The following is a 27,083-nucleotide window of genomic DNA, read 5'->3' on the forward strand; positions in this document are numbered from 1 at the left end:
AGCTTTCTCTGCCCAGGAGGTAGCCACGGCTCTGGTGGAGTGAGCCTTGATGCCATCAGGAACCGGAGTGCCACTTGCAGAATAGGATAAACTAATGGCCTCCCTGATCCATCTAGCAATGGTACTTTTAGCTACCCCGCACCCTCTTTTGCTACCCTGAAAGGCTACGAATAGGGTTTGGTCTTTCCTCCACTGATTAGTCACAGACATGTATTGTAACATAGATCTTCTCACATCTAACATGTGGAACCTTTGTTCCCCTGGATTTTTAGGATTACTACAGAAAGATGGTAAAGTAATCTCCTGACTCCTATGGAACTTTTGAACCACCTTGGGGAGATAAGCCGGGTCTGGTCTTAGAACAATCCTGTCATCAAAAACCTGAGTATAAGGAGGGCATATTGACAGGGCCTGTAAATCACTTACCCTACGTGCCGATGTTAAGGCTACTAGTAAAACTGTTTTAAGGGTAAGTAACTTAGGTGATAACTCCTGCAAAGGCTCAAAGGGCTGTTTAGTCAGGGCTTCTAAGACCAAATTTAGATCCCAAGGAGGGATTTTTGGGATAATAACTGGCCGAGATCTACTACAAGATTTTATGAATCGTGAGACCCATTTATTTGAGGCAAGATTACAATTATATAGGGCCCCCAAGGCAGAAACCTGAACTTTAAGGGTGCTGGTTGCTAACCCAAGATGTAATCCTGCTTGCAGAAACTCTAGGATAGGACCTATTGGAGCCACCTCCCCCAATGGTTCCCCCAGGAAGTCGAGAAATTTTTTCCATGTCCTGCCATAGATTCTAGAGGTTATGGGTTTTCTGCTTTTCAACAGGGTGGAGACTAACCCTGGAGAGAATCCTTGGCGACTTAGTAACGCCCTCTCAAATTCCAGGCTGCGAGATGGAAGCCCTTCACCTGAGAGTGGGTCACTGGGCCCTGGGTTAGCAGGTCCGGAACCTCTGGCAGGATCCATGGGTCTGTTACCGACATCTGCCTTAGAAGGGAGAACCAAGGTCTCCTTGGCCAAAAAGGAGCTATGAAGATGATATTCGCCTGATCGTCTCTGATCTTCCGGATCACAGCTGGAATCATCACTATCGGGGGGAATGCGTAGGCCAGAGAAAACTTCCAAGGTATCAGTAGGGCATCTACTGCGAAGGGATGTTCTCTCGGATTCAAGGAGCAGAACCTCCTGACTTTTCTGTTGTGGGAGTTGGCGAACAAGTCTATCTCTGGTGTGCCCCAGGCTTGGACTATTTGTTGAAATATCTGGGGGTTTAATGACCATTCCCCCTGCCTTAAGCCTCTGCGACTCAGGAAGTCCGCTTGAGTGTTTTCTGTGCCTTTGATGTGCAATGCCGACAGAGATGACAGGTGTTGTTCTGCTAGTTGAAAGAGTATGTTTGATGCCTGCATGAGGCCTTTGGACCTCGTTCCCCCCTGATGATTGACATACGCCACCACTGCTCGATTGTCCGTCAGGATTCGAGTATGGCGACCCCGGAGTAAAGGAAGAAAATGTCTTAGGGATTTCTCCACTGCCCACAGCTCTTTTTCGTTTGATCCATAGTTCTTTTCTCGTATGGACCAGGTCCCTTGTACAGAGTGAGACCTCAGGTGAGCCCCCCAACCTGTACCGCTTGCGTCGGTCGTGATAATGTCTATGACCGGATTTTGCCACCGGACCCCCATTGTCAGGTGGTTTCTCACAGTCCACCAAACTAGGGAATCCCTTACGCCCAGGGAGAGACATAGATTTCCTTCTAAATGCCCTTTTAGCAGTCTTTGGGCTGAGAGAACTTCCCACTGTAGTTGTCTTAGGTGGAATTGTGCCCATTCTACTGCCGGAATACACGATGTTAACGAGCCTAGAAGGGACATTGCCTTTCTCAGAGTCATTGTCGGCTGGCGTATTGCTGTACCGGTCAGATTTATTATTTTGTCTACCTTGTTTTCTGGAAGAAGGCAGAGCTGACGTTCGGAGTCCAGTATTAACCCCAGGAAGGACTGTAATTTTACTGGCAGCAGTCTGGACTTGGGGATATTTATTATCCAACCCAGCTCCCTTAGAGTTGATGTTACCACTGATACTTGATGAGTGCAGTGGGACTCTGATCTTCCTATTACCAGGAAATCGTCCAGATATGGGACAATGACTACATCCCGGGACCGGAGGTATGACATTACTTCCACCATCACCTTGGTGAACACCCTGGGAGCTGTAGACAGACCGAACGGAAGGGCTGTGTATTGATAATGTTTCATCTGGTTCTGGACATAGAGAGCTACTCTCAAGTATTTCTGATATTCCGGATGCATTGGTATATGATAATACGCATCTTTCAAGTCTATTACTGCCATGAAGCAGTGTTGGAAAAGGAGTTTTATGGTCGTATTTATAGACTCCATCTTGAAAGAGTAGTTCTCTATGGATTGGTTGAGTTTTTTTAAGTTTATAATAGTTCTCCAAGAACCATCCGGTTTTTGGATTAAGAAGAGGGGGGAGTAAAACCTGTCTCCCTCCTCCTGAACCGGAACCTCCAGAAGAACCTTTTTGTGGATAAGTCCCAGGACTTCGGCTTCTAGGGCAGATTGTTCCTGCTGGGACTTTCTTCGGGGAGTTATAATAAAGTTTCGCCTGGGTGGACAGGTGAATTTTATTTTGAGGCCGTCTCTGATTATATTTATGACCCAGGTACTGGGGGAGATGTTTACCCAGGCCGGAAAGAAGAGGGAGAGTCTTCCTCCCACTTCTGGCGTAATGTCATTGGGGGGATTTCTTTGCCGATGTAGAGGGCCCTTTGAACATGTAGCCTGAGCCTCTCTTATCCCTAAAGTCCCAGTTTTTTCTTTCTCCTGGGGGGCGACCTCTATTAAATCTTCTCCTCCGAAAAAAGGGTTTTTTGGACTCTTTAGGGATATTGGGAAAGCCTTTCTTTTTATCTCCTGCATGTTCCAGGATTTCTTCAAGTTTTTTCCCAAAGAGGAGTTGGCCATCACATGGGATGGAGCACAGCTTGTGTTTAGATGGTAAATCCCCCGGACAACCTTTGAGCCAGAGGGCTCTTCTTGCCGCATTAGACAAGCTCGCTGCTCTGGCCGTTAGTCTTGCGGAATCCGCAGAAGAGTCTGCTAAAAAGGCTGCTGCCCCTTGCACCAAGGATATATTGGCAAGGATGTCGGATCTGGGTACCTTGTCCCTTAGCTGATCCTCTATCTGCTGTAGCCAGACCATCAGAGCGCGGGCCGTACAAGTTCCAGCGATTGCTGGCTTCAGGCCCCCCGCTGAGGCTTCCCAGATATGTCTGAGAAAACCATCTGCTTTTTTGTCAAGCGGGTCTTTAAGAACACCCGAGTCTTCGACTTTTTTAAGCATTTGGCTACCGCTCCGTCAATTTTGGGGATCTTTTCCCAAGGTTCAGAGTCTTTATTTTCAAAGGGATATCTCCTTTTGGATGAAGAGGGCAAAGAACCCATTTTTTCAGGTCTTTTCCACTCTTTCTCAATTAATGCTTTTATTTTTGCATTAACTGGAAACGTGCGTTTCCTCCTCTCTTCTAAGCCACCAAACATGACATCCTCTAGTGACCTAGGTGTCTTCTCCTCTTTAAGGCCCATTGCAGACCTAACTGCTTTGACTAATTTGTCCACGTCCTCCGTGGGAAGGCACGGACGACCTCCTGAATCACTGTCCGAGGAGGAATCTGAAGAGTGGACCGAGGCTGGGGAAGTAGAGGGAGATCGGGATGTTTTATGACTCCCTTGTCTCTGAGAGGTATCCGACTCTGTAGACGCCCTACGGCTTCCCCCTCTTGGTTCGCTAAGGGCCAATTTTAAGGAGTCTTTTATTTCCGCCTGTATTATGGCTTTAAGGCTAGTGGTGAAATTAGGGGTTTCTTCTTGAATAGTCTTATTTATGCAGTCAGCACAGAGATCCTTCCGATACTGCACTGCGAGCGGGTTTTTACAAAGGGCACACTCTCGGTTCTTTGTTTTACCGGTAGCTTTCCTGGACCCCTAGTGATCAAAACAGAAAAATGGACCCTGTTACCATAAGGGATACATTCACGTAGATCACTCACCACCGCCGACAATCAAGGGTACCGATTTTTGAGGCTGGACAGATGCACGTGAAGCGTCCCTCCTGGACGTTGACGAATCTTGCCGGACGGAACGACCACTGTTTTTACCACTTGAGCGGCTGCTCCTGGTATGTTGGTGGCTCGGCAAGGCATCTGGTGAGAGCTCCGGCTGCTGCTGCTGTGAAGAAGACTGCTGCAGCTGCTCTTGTTGTCCTACCTCCATGGCGAAGTTTTTGGACATGAGCGCGTCTTCTGTGGTCCAGCACCCTTTTATGGGGCGACCACTGCACTCCCCGCCTCTCCGGTGCCCAATAGTGATCCCTCCCCCTCTCTGCCATGCCGCCGGAGTCTTCATTCACTGGCCGGCGTTTTCTTCATGGGCGCCGCCATCTTGGATCCGGCGCCTGCCTCCGACGCCACACGGGCACGCCCATTCACAGCGGGCCTGACGTGCGACGTCAGAAGAGCGACCCGGAAGCGGCCGCCGCGCCGGCAGAGAGGGGTGGGCGGCGTGGCAGCCATGGAAGGAACCCGGTCCTCCAACCATGCTGCACAACGCCCGCACGGACGCAGTGACCCGGGGGGACCTGCGGACGGCGCCTCCAGGACCCGAACCTCCGACGCACAGGCGCTGCCTGTTCTTCCACGCCGGGACGGGACCTGGGTAAGTCGAACCGCCGTGTTCAGCACAAGGGTCCCTGTCAGGACAGGAAACCCAACTGAAGCGAGGGAGAGGTACCGCCCTTTTATTTTCAGTAGGGTTCCTGTCCTGACTGGGCGGATCCCCTCTCTCAGGTGTGCCGTCATGGGGGAAGGGAAAATCTACTTTATAATATAAAACTATGGAACCTCAGCTTTATTCTGACTTTTTATAGTCTTACATACTCAGCATGTGACTGCAAATATGCAAACAGCATGTAAAGACTCAAGTGATGACTACTCGAATCAGAGCTGAATCCTGACAGTGTGTATATTACACTGTTGGCATTCGGCAGGATTCAGTCAGTTGCTGCCTAGCCTGGCAAACCCCTTTTTAAAAAAGCGACACTGCCGGTATCTGTTCCTTTGTGTCTCCTCAAACTATTTGGTTTAAGAAAAAAGTGGCACAACACTGTCCATCAGAACACAAGATGTAAGCCTCCAAGAATTCAGCCAAGGTAAAGGTGAACCCGCAACTTTCCAGATTGGTTGCATCTGTAGTGTGTTGCCTACCACCAGTCTATAGCCCCACTGTATTAAATATAGCTGCAGCATTTAACCCAACCACAGCTGAACCATTTAACCCTTTTCCCTATCTCTTACTACACCAACTGGATGATGCTGCCACCTGCAGGCCACACGAACTATGTCTCCTCTATAACATATTGCATATTAAAGAGGTTGTCCACTACTTCATCATTGATGACCAATCCTTATGAAAGGTCATCAATGTCTGATCGGACGGGGTCTGACACCCCCGCCGATCAGCTGTTCCTGGTTACTGCCGCAACTCCTCAATTGCGGAGCTGCTCAGTTCTGATAGTGGCCGCAGAAGGGTACTGCACATCAGCCTCCTATTCAATTCTCATTAAGAGATGAATGTGCAGTACACTGCCATGGCCACTATCAGACAATGGAGCGGCTCTGCAATTAGGCAGTTCTGGCTGGCAGACAACAGCTGATCAGCGGAGGTACCGGGTGTCAGACCCCGACCGATCAGACAGTGATGAGTTATCCTATGGCTAGGTTATCAATGATGAAGTAGTGCACAACCTCTAACAGCCTGCCAGGTCTACGGAGCCATGGATGGCTTCTGGAGGCAGTGTGTGCCCAGTGTCTATACACAAGTAGAAAAGGAATCAATAATAGACTATTGAGGGGGAAGGATTACAAAATAGTCTTTATTTCAGTGTTTTATTTTATCAGTGCACAGATGCTGCAAATATACATTACAAATATTTTTTTTTTTAATTATATTTTTCAAACAACTAATGTAATACTATGTTATAAGTCCATTACTTGGCTGAAGTGACTCCTATTGCTTGGGGTAGAAATATACAGGGACATGGTGTGGCTCTTTCCTGTCCCCTCCAGTTTGGCAGAGGAGTAAACAAATAGACTTGTCTCTTGACTACGGAGACAAAAGTATTTTGGAACTAAAAGTAGCAATATATACCCTTTAATTTCTATACATTTTCTAAGCGTCTTGAAAGAGGTATTATTTATTTATTTTTTTTAATAGCCTTTTTTGACAATCCAAATACAATTTCCAGGCCTCCACCAATCCAGAGGTGCAAGATTACTTCTCTGACCGCCCAGTCACTGCTCTGACATCAGAGGGAAATAAATACTGCTGTGCATCTCCCAGTGCCAAAGGAGCCAGCCTCAGGCAGTGAAAGGGTTATACATAGCGGCATTACAAGAGAGACATCAGTGAAATGTAAACTGTATGTCAGCGCCCTGATCTCACTTATTATAAAACTGAGAAGAGACCCAAGCCAGCCCCCACTTCAGATTGGTCAGCATGAATTTTAGGGCCTTGGTCCACTGCTCCTCAGAGTTGAATTGTGTCTTGATGGAGTACGAGCCACCATTGCCTCCAGTGTCTTCAATTTTACCCTTCTCAACATCCATCCTGGAAAAATATACAGAAGTATACAAGACACTGAATAAATAATCCAATTATTGGTAAAGATAAAAATTTTGACTTTTTTAATGGGTGTTGGAAATGTGAAGGGTTAAACTAAAAAAAAAAAAAATTAAAGCAGGCTTTATTTTGTGCTTTTCGACTCCATCTTGCTGTTTTGAGATAAATTTTTGTTACTAGGCTAAAGTTCATAGTTGTTATGAGACCTTGATTATTACAGCCCGAACAAGATATGACACTGAAGGTGTATTGTTCTACGAGACCTTGATGTGCAGGCTGTTCCTGCATTCTTATAGGTTGTGAGCGTGTTCTTATGTTGATTGGTTGAAGTATAACTTCTAAGATTATGAAAAGTGTGAAACAATAAACGGGGCATAGAGATCCGCTCGATCCCCCCAAACAGAGAGACACGTCTCAGTCTGGTCAGTTTCAGTTGCCGGCAACGCCCTGTGGATCAATTTGAAAATCACTGAGTCAACCGTGAAGGGTCACTTTAGATCCTCCCTCAACAGAAACATGTTGGTTATAAAGAGTTACTAGGAATAAGTGTGCATAATTTATTTTTAAGAAAGGCCATATATGTGCGATCATTGAGGGTCCGCCCGGCAGGATCTCCACCGAACAGCAGAATGAAGGAGTGTGGATGGAGCTGCAGTGCCATGTTCAGCCGTGTTATGGGGGTGCACTGTCGTGTCAGATGCACACTGATCACACACCTATTCTGAGGATAGGACAGCAATGTGTATTTCTTGACAACCCATTTTAGAGCGCGCCCCCCCCCCCCCATCATGTCAATGTTCAATAAAGTGCTGCGGCAACCATCTCTGTAGCAGATAATACCATATCCTCAACTGAAAAAACTGTCAACTAAGAACAAAAAAAGTGACAATTGGATACTTTATTACGGGGAACATCCTATCGCCATGGTCTGCTGCAGCTTTATATTGCCCTCTTTATTGGTACTGTGTGTCCATAATCACAGCACTTCAAAGCATAGTCCTGGTACACCAGAAAAGCAGCATTTTCCCATTCTATGTGCTATATTATTCAGATGTGTGTCATGTCACTGACCTGTAAGGGAGGCAGAATCCAGTGTCCCCTCTTTCCACTTCTTCCTTAAATTGCTGTACACAATCCAGGAATGCCACCATTGCATGGTCAAACTTATTATCCCAGAAGAACCTCAAGCCTCCGGAACAGTAGAGGGGAAGCTCCTAAAAATAAAAAAAGTCACACCTCCAGTATCACTACCAACCGGAAGAGACAAGTTAACTATCTTTTTTGTCTAGATGCCTTAAACATTAAGAATTTTAAAGAGGAAAAAAATGATTTGTGAAGGTTTTTAATTTCTATACATATGCATGTCATTTTAGGGTTACCTTGGACTTGTCTGTGAGCGACTCCAAATAAGAATGGTTTCCAAATGGCACCAAACGATATCTAAATGGAACCAAGGGAAATAAGTCACGGCATAACAAAACATTGCCAAAAAACAAAATGACATCTACAGTAAATCCAGGGCAATTTTTACAAAATAGCATTACTGGTATGATTTCAGTGTGTGATCCCATTACTATACCCCCATCCACCCGTCCTATTAGGTCCCCATTCCAGATCACTGCTGCATCGAGTACCTCCCGCTCTGGAGAAGGACACTTCCTAAACCTCTACTTGTGGAAGCACTATTGTGTACTGCACTCACCTCTGGAACTCAAGCCCCATCTTGTTAGCCAAGGCATGGAGAAGTAAGACGGTCTGACCCCAAGCTGCGTTTATCTCGTTCCACTCCACAGGAACACTTGGTAGTCGGCCAAGCCGGAAATTGTTGATGGTGCCAAACTGTCCACTGTGCCTATTATAAGAAGGATTTGTGTGAGGAGACTAAGGGCACTTTTGGAAGAGCAGACCATGGCCATTAAAAGACCAACTATTGGCCACATGCAAGCCTTTCAGCGTTTAATAACATTCTGTGTGCACATAACAATTGGTAATGATCGTTCTTTGAGCATAACATCTATTTTTTTTTTGTCATTTATCACAAAACAATGTGCTGCCAAAAACAATGATTTTTAAGCAAGCTTAAAATTTAGTCCACCCGTCAAAGGAAAAAGGCCAAATAACTGGGAACCAGCATTCCTACTAACATTCATTCCCTGATTATAGGCCAAACCCAAAATGGGAGTTTAGAGGGGTACTCAGGGGAGATCTAAATATATTTCCATCCAGTGTGTAAAACTATAAGGAGTCATATCAGTCTTCCTATTCTTATATGCCACTTCATGTAATTTACTACTCCTCACTGTCACCGCACCACACTAATGCTGCTCCTCGGTGTTCCCCCTCTATTCTGGACACTATGACACAGATCACTTGCGTCTTACTCCTTATGCGAGCCAGCCCCTGCCCTGACCGAGATTTATCCCAGTCTGTGTGCTGGTTTGATGTCCCTTCCACCTCCCCCTTACAATACTCAGTTCTATAGTGCCATGGCTCGCTCCCTGCGTCTCCAGCTTTCACACCGCACTCCTTAGCAGGTCATATGCAAAACTATAAAAGGTGGCTTAGAACGAGCCATGTCATCACACATTATGCATATTCATGGCTCATTCTACGCACTTTCACGGCTCTTATGTGATGCATAAGCATGGCACTATAGCAAGTAGCGGAAGAGGCACAAAGCAAACCCACAGAAAGACAGTTATGAGCTTTGGTCAGGGGGCAGACTTGCAGAAGAAGTAAGCAACACCTTTGATCTGAGACAAAGCACCAGAAGGGAGGGAGAGCACTCAGGAGCAGCACCAGAAGGGAGGGAGAGCACTCAGGAGCAGCACCAGAAGGGAGGGAGAGCACTCAGGAGCAGAAGCAGTGTTGTGACGTGAGGTCACAGTGACAAGTAGTAAAGTAACACGAGGCATATGTGACTTACAGTAATAGTTTTAGACAGACTGTGCATTGAAATACATTTTTATCTCCCTGCAGTTCCCGTTTAAGAGTGCCACAACTAATATTAACAAGATAAAACACAATAATATGCTTCTTATATTTTTAGAGTCACGCTAAAAAATTTTTTATTTCTGGTTTATATATTCAATTAGCATTACCAATACGTACAAGTATACCACAGGGGTTTTCTAGTATATAGACTTACCATATGTGGAAGGTGGCATTAAAGACATTAGTCTTCTTGAGTTTGTCAAGCTGACTCTGAGCATATCTCATCTGATTGTCCGCACTCTTCAGCTCATCATCCAGGTCTAACTGCTGACGCTTGAACTCACAGTACTCTTTTTGGTACCTTTGTTGTGAAGAAACAGTGTAATTAAAAGGGGACATTCCCATTTTATTCATGTTTAATATAGCCCACTCAGGTGTTATCCGAGAATCTGGGCGTGCTTGTATATTATGTTCAAGTCCCGGCAGCTGCATGGTTTGTGGCTGTTAGACTCAACACATGTGGGGAATGACCGTTTGTTAGTGAATCCCTGCATGTGTTCAGGCTGTGTAACAGCCACAAATTATGCAGTCACGGGGCCTCGAGCACAATATACGAGCACGCCCAAGATACTCAGAGACCACCCGAGCGAGCCATTATAAGACGTTATCCGAGCACGTTCACTCACTATTCCTAAGGATATGCTAAAGTCATCTGATCAATGCCGGTCCCACCTCCATCTTCAGGACCGGGTTCTAGATATTAGGGTAGGGGTGGCCACACACTTACATAATGATGGAATTACTTAAAGGAAACCTGTTACCAAAAAACAAAACAAAAAAAAAAAACGCTATTAACCTGCAGATGTAGGATAAATCTGCAGGTTAAGAGCATTATTAACCTGCCTGGAGTCCGCACTTAGCTGAACCCTGCTGGGAGAAAATTAACTTTATTCCCTCCTGCAGCTTTCGGCTTCCTGTCATAGGGGAAATACTGGCCCAGCTGTAGCTGCACCCCCAGCCCTGACTGACAGCCGTCCCTAATGCTGAGCTGGCTGTCAGTCAGAGCCAGGGGCACAGTTACAGTCGCCGCTCTCTATACACAGAACAGTGACTGAATCAGCACCCCCCTCTATAACTAGAAGCCGAACGCTGCCGGGGAAAATAAAGTTAATTTTCAGCATATAATAGACATTTTGTTCTGGTGACAGGCTCCCTTTAAAAGAAGCATACAATGCAGTGGTTTTATTAATTTGGAAACATCTTCAAATGGACTGCCTCCATGGGTTCTTCACAGATACTCACTGCGCCTCCTCCTTCTCCAGCATATCGGCTTCTTTTCTCACATTTTCAATGTCTTTAGCCACTTGCTCTCGGTTTCTCTCAACCTCCTCTAACTCCTGAATCAGTCTTTCTTCATCCTCTGCCAGCTCCTTCAGCTTGGCTTCCAATTTTTCTTTGTCATCGTCATTCATTTTTTCAAGGATTTCAAGGCAACGTCTATAACAAAGGGACATGATCAATGAAAATTGTGGACTGCTCCCAAGATAGAAATCTTAAAGGGAAAATGTCCCCAGGTTTTTGCTACCCAATCTGAGAGCAGTGTAATGTAGCAGCGTAGACCCCGATTCCAGCGATGTGTCACTCACTGGGCTGCCTGCTGCAGTTTTGATAAAAATCACTGTTCCCTCTGCTGCAGATCTATCAGGTCTGTGAATGCGGAGTTCTCATCGCCCGCCGCCCGCACTGCTTTCTGCCTATCAGTGGTGGGGGCGGGGTTATACAGAGCTCATGAATATGAAGGACTACATGGCAGCAGATTTACTAGTCCTCTAGTGATCATCGCCTGCTAAGACAGTGATCTTATCAAAACTACAGCAAGCAGCCCAGTAAGTGACACATCACTGGAGTCAGGAGTCCCTTCCTCACATAATACTGTTCTTCAGTTAGGTGGCAAGAACTTGGTGACAGATTCCCTTTGAAGGTACTGGCCACTTTCTAGTCCTAAACTGCATTCTGACCCGTGAAATCAAGAATCAGCAATATAAACAAGCATCCACGGCAATCAAGTTGGTGGAAGTATGTGACGGGGCAGTGCACTTCTGAAGATTCCCAGTTGCGGCCATAATAAGGTCGCTGGTCCGAACTGTGTTTTCTCCCATGATGCAAGTATAGGATAAATGCAGGGGGACTGAAAGGCGCAGGCAGGCTGTAAGTCATAGAGCCTGCCCGCACTGCCTAGGTAAGTGGCCACGTTGGGACTGCAAGGTGGCTGTCAGCTGAACGTTTTAGAAGTAAAAGTTCCTCCATTCTTGAGAGCAGAGAGGATTTCTAATAAGGTAAATTGTAAAGTTGTTTTTTTACAAGCACTCTGCACTTTTACCCATTTATGGACTTGAGATGTCCCCTCTGAAATTGGGATGCGAGTCGCGGTCAGGCCTTCTCTACGAATCACAGGCAACGCTGCATCAGGGTCTCAAGCAAAAATAGAGATAATCATATTTTCCCACTGTTAACAGGGTTAGACAGGAATACTCGTGCTTGGTCTGATTTGCTATGTTATGTCCATACAGCCCCTTTAAGAATGACTGTCTCAGATGCGAGTGATCTGACTACAAAGCCTGTTCTTTGATACAAGCATTTTTGGGGTCATCTCTGCTATAAAACTCACTGATCCATGGCACATACTTGTAATTCTGGCACTCGTTCTCTGTGATGTTCAGCTGGGTATCAAGCTGGTCCAGGAGGGTGTCTGTACACTCCTCACAAAGAGGGTGGTCCACATCTGTCTGACCCGACATGATGTCAAAGAGATCTCCCGTCACCTGGAACACACAAGAGATCACTGCAGATTTCAGCACAATGCATACTTTCCTCATTAGGATTAAAGAGGCGTTCTGGTTTCTTTAATCAGTGTACCATTGAGACGCTGTATAGATTTCTAATGTGCTTTTTGTGTAATATCACACCCTTTCCCAGATATACCTGTCTGAATGAACACACGAGGTTACCTTCGGAGGCAACGATCCTGGAGTTTGCTGCACATTTATTTCGCTCATAGACTGGATACAATGGTTTGCAGCTTCTCAGTTAAAGAGGAACTATCATGTCAGACAGGCTATAGTAAGCACGGGTTCACAAACTTTCTGCCCTATGTTGGTTGCCCCACTGAATATAGACTAGTCCAAAGTCTGAACGCTAGGCTTCATTTGACCTCCTTTCCGGGGGTCTCTTTCTTTTGTAACCAGACACAATAGTATAGTGGAATGACATGTCAGAAGTGTTCCCGAGGCTGTGACCCCCCCCACCAGTAAAGGGACCGAAGCTCTGAGCCGATGGCTGCGCTCCTTCTACATGACTAGTTTTATAGAACGACAGCTACACAAGATGTTTAGGACGCGACCACTAATCTCCGCAGAACAGGTAATAAATGTATGATCGGTGGCTAATCAGGTCTTAGGGTACTGTCACACTCTGCAACTTTCCAACGATCACGACCAGCGACACGACCTGGCCGTGATCGTTGGAAAGTCGTTGTGTGGTCGCTGGGGAGCTGTCACACAGACCGCTCTCCAGCGACCAACGATGCCGAGGGCCCCGGGTAACCAGGGTAAACATCGGGTTACTAAGCGCAGGGCCACGCTTAGTAACCCGATGTTTACCCTGGTTACCAGCGTAAAAGTAAAAAAAAAAAAAAAAAACGTACATACTCACATTCCGGTGTCCGTCAGGTCCCTGGCCGTCTGCTTCCCGCACTGACTGAGTGCCGCCGTAAAGTGAAAGCAGATCACAGCGGTGACGTCACCGCTGTGCTCTGTACTGCCTTACGGCCGGGAGTCAGTCAGAGCGGGAAGCAGACGGCAAGGGACCTGACGGACACCGGAATGTGAGTATGTACGTTTTTTTTTTTTTACTTTTACGCTGGTAACCACGGTAAACATCGGGTTACTAAGCGCGGCCCTGCGCTTAGTAACCCGATGTTTACCCTGGTTACAAGCGAACGCATCGCTGGATCGGTGTCACACACAACGATCCAGCGATGACAGCGGGAGATCCAGTGACGAAATAAAGTACCAAACGATCTACTACGACGTACGATTCTCAGCGGGGTCCCTGATCGCAGTAGCGTGTCAGACACTGCGATATCGTATGGATATCGCTTGAACGTCACGAATCGTACCGTCGTAGCGATCAAAGTGCCACTGTGTGACAGTACCCCTAGAGAGCATGTGCAAACATTAACTACTTATATGCATTACAGACCGTTAAAGGGAACCTATCACCCCGTTTTTTAAAAATTAGATAAAAATAGTGTGAAATAGGGGCAGAGCTGGGCTTTACATTAGTGCCTTTTCGGTGCCTTTACACCCCCGTTAGGCTGTCCAAATACCTTTGTGAAGTGGCCGTTTTCTGCTGTCACTCAAGTGGGTCAGGTCGGATGGGCGTGGTCACAGCGCTGTTTGTCCCCCAGGATCCTGCTCATCATTACGTTGGTGGCGTAGTGGTGTGCGCATGTCCAAAGAAGATCCACTGCCCAGGAGATGAATAACGGCGCGGTCTTCGCTATTCAGCCGTTTACCGGTGGGCGCGGCCATCTTTCCTGTGGCCGCGCCTGCGCAGATGGAGCGCTCTGCTGCCCGGGACTTCAGGAAAATGGCCGCCGCGATCTCCATCTGCGCACGCGCGGAATCCCGCGGCCATTTTCCTGAAGCCCCGGGCAGCAGAGCGCTCCATCTGCGCAGGCGCGGCCACAGGAAAGATGGCCGCGCCCACCGGTAAACGGCTGAATAGCGAAGACCGCGCCGTTATTCATCTCCTGGGCAGTGGATCTTCTTTGGACATGCGCACACCACTACGCCACCAACGTAATGATGAGCAGGATCCTGGGGGAGAAACAGCGCTGTGACCACGCCCATCCGACCTGACCCACTTGAGTGACAGCAGAAAACGGCCACTTCACAAAGGTATTTGGGCAGCCTAACGGGGGTGTAAAGGCACCGAAAAGGCCCTAATGTAAAGCCCAGCTCTGCCCCTATTTCACACTATTTTTATCTAATTTTTAAAAAACGGGGTGGTAGGTTCCCTTTAAATAGAGCAGAGTTTGCACATGCTCACAAGGCTTCACGCACACAGTGGACTTATCTCTCCTGTAGACAGGTGATAAATCTACATAAGACCTTTTTAGTGCCAGCAAGAAGTTAAATGGATGAGCTCTACCTTGAGTCTTCTACTTAGGTTCTCCATGGTGCCACCATCAGATGCTTCTCCTATCAGGGTAAAGCTGTTTGCACTCTCTGTGGACATCATCCTAAATGCAAAAGGTACGTCTAGTATTAAACACTAAAAGCAATACTAAAAGGAGTTTTCCACTTTAAGAAAAGTGACCACAAACTGCTCTTATTTTAGGTATATAACGAACACATCATGCACTCACGCTCTGCGGGTCCAGTGCCGGCTCCACACCACTATTTGGGTCTCAGTGTTTTGACTGCAGTGATGACACGTACTGTTGACCCGACATGGCTGCTGCAGACAATCAATGAGCTCAGTGGCTTGTGTGGTCTACCTCGGCTCAGCCTGTTGAGCTCAGCGATTGGCTGGAGCAGTAAAGTCGAGAGCATGCATCACCGCTGCAGCCAATCACTGAGCTCAGCAGCTTGTAAAGCTTAATAATTGGCTGCAGCAGTTGTGAGTGTTGTCGACATGACATCAGTGCTGCAGCCATAATCCCGAGACCCAAGCAGCGGCAAGGAGTTGGCGATAGAGTCTGAGCGTGAGCACCTGCTCTGTTCTTTTTATGTAGGTACACAGGATCGTTTGGGGTCCACTTTCTTTAATGTAGAAAACCCTTTAAAAGATGCAATAATCAAAGCAGATTGCTAGTTTACCTACAAAATGGAGGGAAAAAAAAGATGCATTTCCACACATGGGAACATGGCCGTGATGGTCCATAAAAGGCACTCTTCATCCTCAGAGTGACTGCAGACTTGGGAATCCTCACATTGCGTGCGCTGATGATTCTCTGATGCTGACACCAGAAGCGTGACCGCAAGTATGTGGATTGCATAATGCAGCCTCACTCCATGCAAGTGTACTGAGCGAAGCCGGACAAGTCTAGTCAGATTGTGGCCGAAGTATACAAATCACATACTTGTGGTCACATGATCGCCCGCTTCCAGTAGCGGCACCTGAGAATACTCAAAGCATGCATGATGCGAGGATTCACAAGTCTGCAGACACAGAGCGACACACACACAGAGCGACACACACACACAGAGCGACACACACACAGAGCGACACACACACAGAGCGACACACACACAGAGCGACACACACACACACACAGCGACACACACACACACAGCGACACACACACACACAGCGACACACACACACACAGCGACACCAGACTTCTAGCCTAAGGCTGTAAACACTTCCCCATCACAGTGCTCATTTTACAAGCAGCAGTGATCTTGAATGTGCAATCTGTGATGGGTCCGATTGTTTGTCTACAGTTTGCATTACAGCTGGTAGTAAAGTCATTTTGCTCATTTGTCAGCCGCCCCCTGGCAGGTTTACATGGGCAATGATTGGAAAGAAGCGTTCCTAAGAAAGCTCGCTCTGTCAATCACCGTTCCGTGTCAGAGGACCTTTACTCTCTGCCAGCGGACTCTGCAGACCACCAATCCACCAGTGGACATTTGTGAAAAGAGAAGGAAACCTCAATCTACATGTGAAGCTGGAAGACACGAGGCCTACCCAAGACAACAAGCTGCCTTCATTTAGTCAGCCCATGGTCTCTTTAGCTATATACATCATGTCCCTGGAATTAACCCTTTAGTTTTCTATGAATAATATGTACTGGGCAACGGTACCTGGCAGGTGGGATTAATCTTCTGGAAACTCCATCGGGTCGGTTTTCTACAAATGTTTCCTATAAAAATAATACGTAGTTACATAGGTTGAAAAAAAAGACCTAAGTCCATCAAGTTCAACCATTCGCCACCAATAATACTTTATCCATCACTAGATTATCTGTAACCCACAATGTTCTGTGTACTGAGGAACTCATCCAGCCCTTTTCTTAGAAGCCATTATAGTGTCTGCCATTACTACCTCCTGTGGTCGGCATTCCACAGTCTGACTGCTCTAACTGTAAAGAACCCTTTCCTGTTTATCTGTCGGAATCGCCTTTCTTCCACCCATAATGAGTTCACCCCTGGTCCTCAGGACAGTCCTTGGAAGGAATAAGTCATGGGCCAGTGTTTTGTGCTGACCACACATATATTTTATACATGTAAGTGAGAGTAATTAGGACCAAGTGGCCATACAGTAAATATATTCTGATTGAGATACTCTATGTGTAGTAGTGCTATAAAATTTAAAAAAAACAAAAAACAAAGCGGAGTATAAAACAGAGTAAAAACTTGGCCTCTTGGTCCTAATTGCACTGCACTTTGTTTTTTTTGCACACTTTGTGCTAATGCTATAAATATTGTCAACTATCTGATGGTGTCTATACCTGTATTATAAGTATTTGTGGCTTATATGCATCTTGCAGATTAATCAAATTATGCATGTCTTTTTGACACTCAAACATCTTGGTGTAGCACTTTTAAACATTATCGAAATTTACTTTCTGGGCTTAGTACTTTTTTTTTTTTTTTTTTTTTAAGTGCCCTTTACTTCCTGGCTAAGTTATAGGAATGTGCTTGTAATAATCTAGTTGCCCGCCTTTGAATTGACTTAACTTCTGAATATCCTTTGGAGCCCAAAACTGGATCCCATATTCTAGATGTGGCCTCACCAGTGATTTATAACGGGGTAGCCATACGTTGGGATCACAGGATTTTCTCTCTCTTTTTATACACCCTAAAATCTTATTTGCTTTTGCAGCGGCTGCTTGACATTGAGTACTGCTGCTCAGCAGCATCACTTCTAATCTTTAAAAACATAAGAAGTAATGTATTCGGTATAGATTTAATGGTAACATTGCAGAATATTCCATAAAGCTCCTCGAGGATGCCATGATAATAACACGAGAAGAAATCACTCCAATCATTTCTAGCATTTTTCGTAAGTTCATAATCATCTAATTGCTAGAAATAAATGTGAGTTCATTACCTCAGTAGTTACCTCCTCTTCTTGAGTTTCCCCTGGTTTCACTGCAGCTGTTGACACCAGTGGGGCTGTAATGGAAAATGGACGGATCAGTATTAAAGCGCCACTCCAGTAATTTTTTTTTTATTTGGCCCAGGGAGTGGTGCAACTGATCTAAGTTCCCGGACCCTAGTAATACGTTTACTGTCTTATTCTGTTCTCAACACCACTCCGGTCTTCTGCAGGATGTGACCTGCTAGATCACTCCAGTGTTTGCTGGGCGGCCGGAGGTCACACCTCAATGTAAGTCTATGAGAGCAGAACAAATCTCTCATAGACTTACACTGAGAGCTTGTGATTATTACCTCTGACTTCTGGTCAATCAGAAGCTGCGAACACAAGATGGCACCGGGACGAGATCAAAATGGCGGCTGGTAAGTATAATACTAGGGTCAGGGGACTTAGATTAGAGGCACCACGCCAGCACTAAAATTAAAAAAACAAAATACCGTATTTTTCTGACCACAAGACGCACTTTTTTTCCTCCAAATTTGGGAGGAAAGTGTGGGTGCGTCTTATGGTCGGGATGTAGCATGTGGGATCGCACTGTTATCCCACTTCAGGAGGCAGAAAAATGTCCCCACTGCCGGGAATCAGAGCTGGGGAAACCACATGGTCCCGATGACTAAGTGCAGTGAATATTCACTAGCTACTCCCCGCCCACCTATCAGCTGAGCGGTGAGCCAGGAGCAGCAAATGAATACTGCACTTAAGCAGAGACACACATGGTTTCCTCAGCGCTGATTCCTGCAGCAGCTGGGGAGATCTGTGTGTCCGAGGGAGGAGGAGGCAGCAGCAGCAGCAGGGTCCGGGGGAGAGGAGATCGCTGCCTACCTTCCTGGGCTGGATGCTGAGTGCTGTGCAGTGCGCACAAGGAGGACCTGTGATGATGTCAGAAGTGGGCGGGCTGGAGCATCACAGAGCCCTCCCTCTTCTTGACATCATCACAGGTCCTTCAGACTCCAACACTAGAATCTGCAGGCTTCCATTACCTGTGTGGAAAGGCAACAAGAGGGAGGGCTCTGTGTGTGCAGTCATGGGATGCTCTTACCTCACCACAGTGTGGCTGGCTGCCACAATTAAGAGGTTAGTCTACAAAACACAATAAAGCACCCTGCCACTCCTTTAGTGAACTATAACTCCCAGCATGTCATAGGATCTGCAGGACATGCTGGGAGTTATAGTTCTCCCATGGGATTTTAAAGCAGCACTCCAGTGTTATTTTGCAGTGCTGGAGTGGTGCTTTCTTAAGCCCTGTGCCCCCATTCTTATACTCACCCTCCAGCATCTTCATATCGTACTTCACAGACACCACACTGGTCCCGCAGCTTCCAACATAATAACATACTATTATATATAATAACACCACATATAATAGTATGTTATTAAATATTTTACCACATTTTTTTGCTTCAAATATTTTTTTCCCTATTTTCCACCTCTAAAACCTGGGTGCGCCTTATAGTCCGGTGCGTCTTATAGTCCGAAAAATACGGTCCTGGATTCACTTTAAGTTGTGCGTCTCATGGGGGTCACAGCAGAACTGAGAGATTAGCTGATATGTGGGTATGGTGGGCCAGTCACAAGATTTCTACCAATCCCAAGAATTGGGCTCTCGAGTTCCCTTTGAATGGACAGATGATTGCCCAGGTAGACCACCATTCATTGGCTATGGCAATAATGTACATACCTGACAGCTAGAGACAGTAAATGGGGCATGCATGGCTACCGCTGCATTTAAACAGAGGATCTAACGTCAAATGAAAAGAAAACCAAACCATCGGGTGCACAATCGACCCTACTGATCTATAAAGGGGTCGGTTGGGTTTCCCTCGGTATCCAGCACTTTACCGGCCGAAACAATGGAAATTGCTGGGTTATTTTGGTATTTTTAAGAATAATCTTCATCAGAGCCTCCCACACAGATGTGGACAGGCAAGCAGCTGACCGCTTCCCAGGCCGAAGAGCAAGTGACCCACCTGTCAGCTCCTGCATGGTGACTTTATCCAGGATCTTGAAGGAGGTGTCTAGTTTCAATGGCTGGCTGCATCGCTGACAAACAAAGCTCACTTGCATTGTGGAGGATTTAGAAGTCTCCATTTTCCTGAGTAATGTTGGAAAGATAGTACACCCAAATGAATGAATATTTTGTAGGCAAACTGCATCAATTCAATACTTATTAGTAATGTTACTTAAAAACTAGAGATATTGAAAAAGATTTCCAGAACTCTGGACCAGTTGTCATACCAGCAATCTCTAGCCACCGGACCAAAACCCAGCGCGACACCTCCTAGCTGCCAGAATCCTCAACGACTCTTCTGATTAGTAGGCTCGGCGTAATGTCACAACGATTAAGTCGCAACTGGCCTTCCAATCTGAAGAGAAGCTCGGGAATCTGACAGGTAGGATGTAGTTCACACGGCTCTGAGCTGGTGGCCACGGACCACCAACAGGTAGTTTTCGACATGTGTGAGGAAAAAAAAAAAATAGCTGTAACGTAAGAATGAACTGAAGAAAAAAAAATTGTTAAGAGTTTATTTGTTATCAATTAAAATGCAAAGTGAAGGAACGAGAATCTAAATGACCACTAGCCTTGCCAGAGAAACGGCACGGTGTATAGCGATGTTAGAAGCCTGGTCCAGCCGGAAGCCACGGCCTGGAGTGCAGAGGTTGAAGAGAATGCGCACCATGATGGAAGAAGGAGAGAAGAGGCACATAGGACCGGTCAGTAGGCTGTGAGGACAGGTGAGCAGTGAGGAGAGTATTCCTTTATGATTATAATGCTCTGGGATCTGGAGACACCTCTGAGCAGAAGAAGAAACTTTAAACTGGGAGAAAATTACATTTCCCTGTAAAATCAGGGCAATTTGGGAAGTTTGAATCTTGCCAGACTCGATCATGTCATAATAATCATTTTCATATGTAGGTTGACACAGTCATTACATGAAATAAAAAGAGCTGCGTAGGAGGCTTAAAACTAGGTGAGGGACAGCCAAACTCGGCTATGTAGTTGCGGAAGACAGTTTCTTGTCACAGGTTACACACAGGGAAGACTGAGCACAGCAACAAGAAAGATACCAGGTAGTTATACTGCATCACCAAAGTCTCACCCATGCAAACATTTCAAAGTAGACTGGGATTTTGAGACATGCTCTTCAAGATATTTTGAGAAAGCACCAAGAAATTGCCAACATTGAGGACAGCAAACAGAGGTCAGCTAAGGAAACTCAGAGCAGCAAATGAAAGACACCTCAATGCTCACTTTCCTTCAAGTCGGAAGATGGCCAGCAGTGTCATCAGCTCAAAACTGGCAACAACCAGTGGAACCCAGCTACACCCATCCAGTATTCCGAGAAGTCTGACCAGAAGTAGCCTTCATGTATGAATTGCAGCCAAAGCTCCAAACCTTCTAAATGGAAAAGGCCAAGTGACTCACCTATGCACGAAAACATAGGAACTGGGGTGCAGAAAAATGGCCTTCACAAACCGTGTGCAAGTGTCCCGGGAAGAATCAATGCTGCTCTGCAGGCAAAGGGGTCACAGAAAATATGGATTTGAATTTCTCTTTAGTTCATTCTCTTTGCATTTTGTTAATTTATAAAAATAAATTATTAACACTTCTAATTTGGAAAGCATTCTTATTTTGCAGCATTTTCCCACTCCTGCCTAAAACTTTTGCACAGTACGCTGCCATCAGGGTTTATCTGTGATTTAAAAAAAACAAACAAAACAGATACAATACCTGCTAAATCCCCTGCATACACTGCAGCTGTTTATGCCATCTAGGCTTCTTTCACACTTGCGTCGGCGCGACATACCGACGTACATTGTGCAAATTCGGCACAACGTGGGCAGCGGATGCAGTTTTTCAACGCATCCGCTGCCCATTCTAAGTCCCGGGGAGGAGGGGGCGGAGTTCCAGCCGTGCATGCGCGGTAGGAAATGGTGGATGCGACGTACAAAAAAAAAGTTACATTGAACGTTTTTTCGTGATGACGGTCCGCCAAAACACGACGCATCCAGTGCACGACGGACGTGTGGCCATACGTCGCGATCTGTCGGCAATACAAGTCTATGGGAAAAAAAACGCATCCTGCGGGCACATTTGCAGGATGCGTTTTTTTTCCCAAAACGACGCATTGCGACGGATCTAAAACGACGCAAGTGTGAAAGAGGCCAATGGTCTTCTTACACCCACCCGACCGCTGCAGAAAGTCACTGGCCTCAATGAAGACGCTGTCAGGCATGAGACCTGAGGCCTCTGATTGGTTACAATAGTCACATGGATGTAAGGGACATCACAGCGACATGAAATTAAAGAGACAGCGGGGACCACTGGCTTCCGGTTTGTTTTAAATGTGTCCAATTACTTTCTTAACATTAAACCAATGTCCACGTTTCATTCTAGCGTTACACCCTTATGGCGATCAATTTTGGTACAACTGGTTAAAGGGATTGTCCATGTCATCAATGTTTGATTGTGGGAGTGTGGCACCCAGTTGTTCCCGGTGATGTTGGCAGCTGATACTGCTCAGCCAGAGTTGCACAGCATAGTACCATGGGGGGCATTATAATGTGTGGGGGGATTATATTGGGATCTGAGTGTGTGAGGCATGTGGGGGCATCATACTGTGTTGGGAGGCATCACCGTGCGTGCGACCATACTGAGTCGGAATACAATACAATCATAACGTTTGAGTGGTAGCTTGGGGGCATCGCACCGTGTCGGGCACCCTGAGGGGGGGGCATCGCACCGTGTCGGGCACCCTGAGGGGGGGGGCATCGCACCGTGTCGGGCACCCGGGGGGGGGGGGGCATCGCACCGTGTCGGGCACCCTGGGGGGGGGGGCATCGCACCGTGTCGGGCACCCTGGGGGGGGGGGGGCATCGCACCGTGTCGGGCACCCTGGGGGGGGGGGGCATCGCACCGTGCCGCTCACCCTGGGGGCGGGCATCGCACAGTGTCGGGCACCCTGGGGGCGGGCATCGCACAGTGTCGGGCACCCTGGGGGGGGGCATCGCACCGTGCCGCTCACCCTGGGGGGGCATCGCACCGTGCCGCTCACCCTGGGGGGGCATCGCACCGTGCCGCGCACCCTGGGGGGGCATCGCACCGTGCCGGGCACCCTGGGGGGGGCATCGCACCGTGCCGGGCACCCTGGGGGGGGGCATCGCACCGTGCCGGGCACCCTGGGGGGGGGGCATCGCACCGTGTCGGGCACCCTGGGGGGGGGGGCATCGCACCGTGTCGGGCACCCTGGGGGGGGGCATCGCACCGTGTCGGGCACCCTGGGGGGGGCATCGCACCGTGTCGGGCACCCTGGGGGGGGCATCGCACCGTGTCGGGCACCCTGGGGGGGGCATCGCACCGTGTCGGGCACCCTGGGGGGGGCATCGCACCGTGTCGGGCACCCTGGGGGGGGCATCGCACCGTGTCGGGCACCCTGGGGGGGGCATCGCACCGTGTCGGGCACCCTGGGGGGGGCATCGCACCGTGTCGGGCACCCTGGGGGGGGCATCGCACCGTGTCGGGCACCCTGGGGGGGGCATCGCACCGTGTCGGGCACCCTGGGGGGGGCATCGCACCGTGTCGGGCACCCTGGGGGGGGCATCGCACCGTGTCGGGCACCCTGGGGGGGGCATCGCACCGTGTCGGGCACCCTGGGGGGGGCATCGCACCGTGTCGGGCACCCTGGGGGGGGCATCGCACCGTGTCGGGCACCCTGGGGGGGGCATCGCACCGTGTCGGGCACCCTGGGGGGGGCATCGCACCGTGTCGGGCACCCTGGGGGGGGCATCGCACCGTGTCGGGCACCCTGGGGGGGGCATCGCACCGTGTCGGGCACCCTGGGGGGGGCATCGCACCGTGTCGGGCACCCTGGGGGGGGCATCGCACCGTGTCGGGCACCCTGGGGGGGGCATCGCACCGTGTCGGGCACCCTGGGGGGGGCATCGCACCGTGTCGGGCACCCTGGGGGGGGCATCGCACCGTGTCGGGCACCCTGGGGGGGGCATCGCACCGTGTCGGGCACCCTGGGGGGGGCATCGCACCGTGTCGGGCACCCTGGGGGGGGCATCGCACCGTGTCGGGCACCCTGGGGGGGGCATCGCACCGTGTCGGGCACCCTGGGGGGGGCATCGCACCGTGTCGGGCACCCTGGGGGGCATCGCACCGTGTCGGGCACCCTGGGGGGGGCATCGCACCGTGTCGGGCACCCTGGGGGGGGCATCGCACCGTGTCGGGCACCCTGGGGGGGGCATCGCACCGTGTCGGGCTCCCTGGGGGGGGCATCGCACCGTGTCGGGCACCCTGGGGGGGGCATCGCACCGTGTCGGGCACCCTGGGGGGGGCATCGCACCGTGTCGGGCACCCTGGGGGGGGCATCGCACCGTGTCGGGCACCCTGGGGGGGGCATCGCACCGTGTCGGGCACCCTGGGGGGGGCATCGCACCGTGTCGGGCACCCTGGGGGGGGCATCGCACCGTGTCGGGCACCCTGGGGGGGGGGGGCATCGCACCGTGTCGGGCACCCTGGGGGGGGGGGGCATCGCACCGTGTCGGGCACCCTGGGGGGGGCATCGCACCGTGTCGGGCACCCTGGGGGGGGCATCGCACCGTGTCGGGCACCCTGGGGGGGGCATCGCACCGTGTCGGGCACCCTGGGGGGGGGGGGCATCGCACCGTGTCGGGCACCCTGGGGGGGGGGGGCATCGCACCGTGTCGGGCACCCTGGGGGGGGGGGCATCGCACCGTGTCGGGCACCCTGGGGGGGGGGGGCATCGCACCGTGTCGGGCACCCTGGGGGGGGGGGCATCGCACCGTGTCGGGCACCCTGGGGGGGGGGCATCGCACCGTGTCGGGCACCCTGGGGGGGGGGGCATCGCACCGTGTCGGGCACCCTGGGGGGGGGCATCGCACCGTGTCGGGCACCCTGGGGGGGGGGCATCGCACCGTGTCGGGCACCCTGGGGGGGGGGCATCGCACCGTGTCGGGCACCCTGGGGGGGGGGGGCATCGCACCGTGTCGGGCACCCTGGGGGGGGGGCATCGCACCGTGTCGGGCACCCTGGGGGGGGGGGCATCGCACCGTGTCGGGCACCCTGGGGGGGGGGGCATCGCACCGTGTCGGGCACCCTGGGGGGGGGGGCATCGCACCGTGTCGGGCACCCTGGGGGGGGGGGCATCGCACCGTGTTGAGCAACCTGGGGGCATCGTAATGTGTTGGGAGCACTATGAAAGTGATATATGGTGGGACATCTTTCAGCGTGTGAGCTTCATACTGTATGGAGGGCATTGGAAGGTTATTGGAGTGGGTGCAAGCACCAAGCAGCTTCAATAGGGCACTATTTTTGTTCATGCGCCACAACACAATTCCCTCTACCTCGTTCTTAAGAGATGGGCGATCTGGCCCTCTGGGACTGCAGCCAAGGCACAGTGACCACCAAATAATTGTTTGGGTTCGGTTTTTATGTACTACGGTTCCACCATTGCCTTTCTCCAGTCCAGTCAGTAACACACGGAGGCCGGTCACTGATGGATGGCAGTGCTTGTCCTACGGCCAGTCATCACATGATGCATTAGTGCCGTGTCGCCCCAGAGAGGCCCGTGATGGATGTATACACGGGACCTCCATTAGGGGTATACGGCAGCAGCATCCTGGTGGGATCAGAGCCGAATGTCAGGTACAGCAGCGATGGGTCACGGGTCCTACATAGTCTGTATAATGGGATGTGGCACTATAAGGAGCAGCATGCCCTGGTCCTAGAGACACTGTGTGTGCTATATACACACACACATAGAGCTAATGTATGTATAGAGGAGAACCACCAGGAGCCGGCATACCCACTGGGCCCCGCACTTACCTGCGCCCCGGCCCCCAGAGATCAGGGCAGACCAGGCGCTGACAACATCCCAGAGTGATCTGCTGCTGCCTGCAGGATGTTTTTCTGATCACAGCCTCTATCCGGAAGAAGGGCGGACGTGACGTCACACCCCCACCAACTAAGGGCAGAGAGCACGTGGTATGCCGACCTATCACTGACCACACTGGTAGATTAGCGCCGCCGCACGGCTGTGCCAGGGAAGCGGCAGATCTAGTGTATCGCGATTGGTTCCCGACATTGCGGGATGTTTCGGATGCAGGGTCCTGGGCGCTGTTGGAGGAGCCCTGGCATGTGTATTTAAGATGGTGACTGCTGGAGCCAAGGGCTCCTGATCACTGTGAGACAAAGAGATCAGTACTTTGCCCTGACAAGCTGCACCAGGGCAAAGTTATTAACTATGGATATGGTCTCCTGGCCCTCCCCCATAGCAAGTGAGGATAGGGCTCTGGTAACTGGGGCTAGTGATGAGCGAATATACTCGTTACTTGAGATTTCCTGAGCATGCTCAGGTGACCTCCAAGTATTTAGTGCTCGGAGATTTCGTTTTCAGCACCGCAGCTGAATGATTTACATCTGTAAGGCTATGTGCACACGTCGGAAAAGAGGTGCAGAATTTTCTGCACAAAATCCGCATCTCCTGGCAGAATCCGCAGCAGCGGATTTGCCGCGGATTTTGTGCGTTTTTTATGCGGAATTTATGTGGATTTTGTGCAAATTTTCTGCGGTTTTTGCCACTGCGGATTTTTAACATGGAGGGGTGCAGAAACGCTGCAGATCCGCACAAAAGAAGTGACGTGCACTTCTTTTAAATCCGCAGCAATTCCGCACTGATTTTTCTGCATCATCTGCACAGCTTTTTTTTGGCCCATTGATTTACATTATACTATACATCACAGTGCGGATCTGCAGCGTTTCTGCACGGAAAAATCCGCTGCGGATCCGCAGCAAATCCGCACCGTGTGCACATAGCCTTAGCCAGCATAAGTACATGTGGGGGTTGCCTGGTTGCTAGGGAATCCCCACATGTAATCAAGCAGGCTAACAGATGTAAATCATTCAGCTGCGGTGCTGAAAACTAAATCTCCGAGCACTAAAAACTACTCGGAGGTCACCTGAGCGTGCTCGGGAAATCTCGAGTAACGAGTATATTCGCTCATCACTAGTGTCAGCCGATTAGCTTTTTAATATCGTGTATGTGGCCATTAGTCATAGCAGCGCGAGGTGCCGCTGCGGCTTATGTATCTCTATGAGCCTGTCACGCTTGGGTCTGGCGAGGCACGGTCAGGGCCAGTTTGAGACAAAGTGGGGCCCCAAATTCTCACATTATTATTATTGTTTATTTATATAGCACCATTAATTCCATGGTGCTGTACATGAGAAGGGGTTACATCAAAATACAA

General features: G+C 49.5%; 1 protein-coding gene across 1 annotated transcript; it reads right to left on the reverse strand.

The window, feature by feature from the left end:
- Positions 1 to 5,938: 5,938 nt before the first annotated feature.
- On the reverse strand, positions 5,939 to 25,815 carry BECN1 (beclin 1). Its single transcript, XM_077252015.1, has 12 exons — positions 25,663 to 25,815; positions 19,781 to 19,905; positions 17,766 to 17,830; positions 16,517 to 16,575; positions 14,859 to 14,949; positions 12,330 to 12,466; positions 10,947 to 11,141; positions 9,859 to 10,005; positions 8,413 to 8,562; positions 8,090 to 8,150; positions 7,782 to 7,924; positions 5,939 to 6,698 (listed from the first exon to the last, which is right to left on the reverse strand). Exons 2-12 carry the CDS (start codon positions 19,899 to 19,901, stop codon positions 6,530 to 6,532), a joined length of 1,338 nt encoding a protein of 445 aa, XP_077108130.1. The 5' UTR covers positions 19,902 to 19,905; positions 25,663 to 25,815; the 3' UTR covers positions 5,939 to 6,529.
- Between the last annotated feature and the right edge of the window lie 1,268 nt (positions 25,816 to 27,083).

The sequence above is a fragment of the Ranitomeya variabilis genome, chromosome 4, assembly GCF_051348905.1.
Source record: "Ranitomeya variabilis isolate aRanVar5 chromosome 4, aRanVar5.hap1, whole genome shotgun sequence".
Taxonomy (NCBI): Eukaryota; Metazoa; Chordata; class Amphibia; order Anura; family Dendrobatidae; genus Ranitomeya; species Ranitomeya variabilis.

Bases quoted from the DNA above. Each gene is read 5' to 3' on its own strand.
- BECN1 (XM_077252015.1), bottom strand. From the start codon at position 19,901: ATGGAGACTTCTAAATCCTCCACAATGCAAGTGAGCTTTGTTTGTCAG. The intron at 17,831-19,780 runs GTGGGTCACTTG...TTTCCATTACAG, and splicing joins CACCATGCAGGAGCTGACAG to CCCCACTGGTGTCAACAGCT. The intron at 8,563-9,858 runs GTAAGTCTATAT...TTCTTATAATAG, and splicing joins AATGCCACCTTCCACATATG to GCACAGTGGACAGTTTGGCA.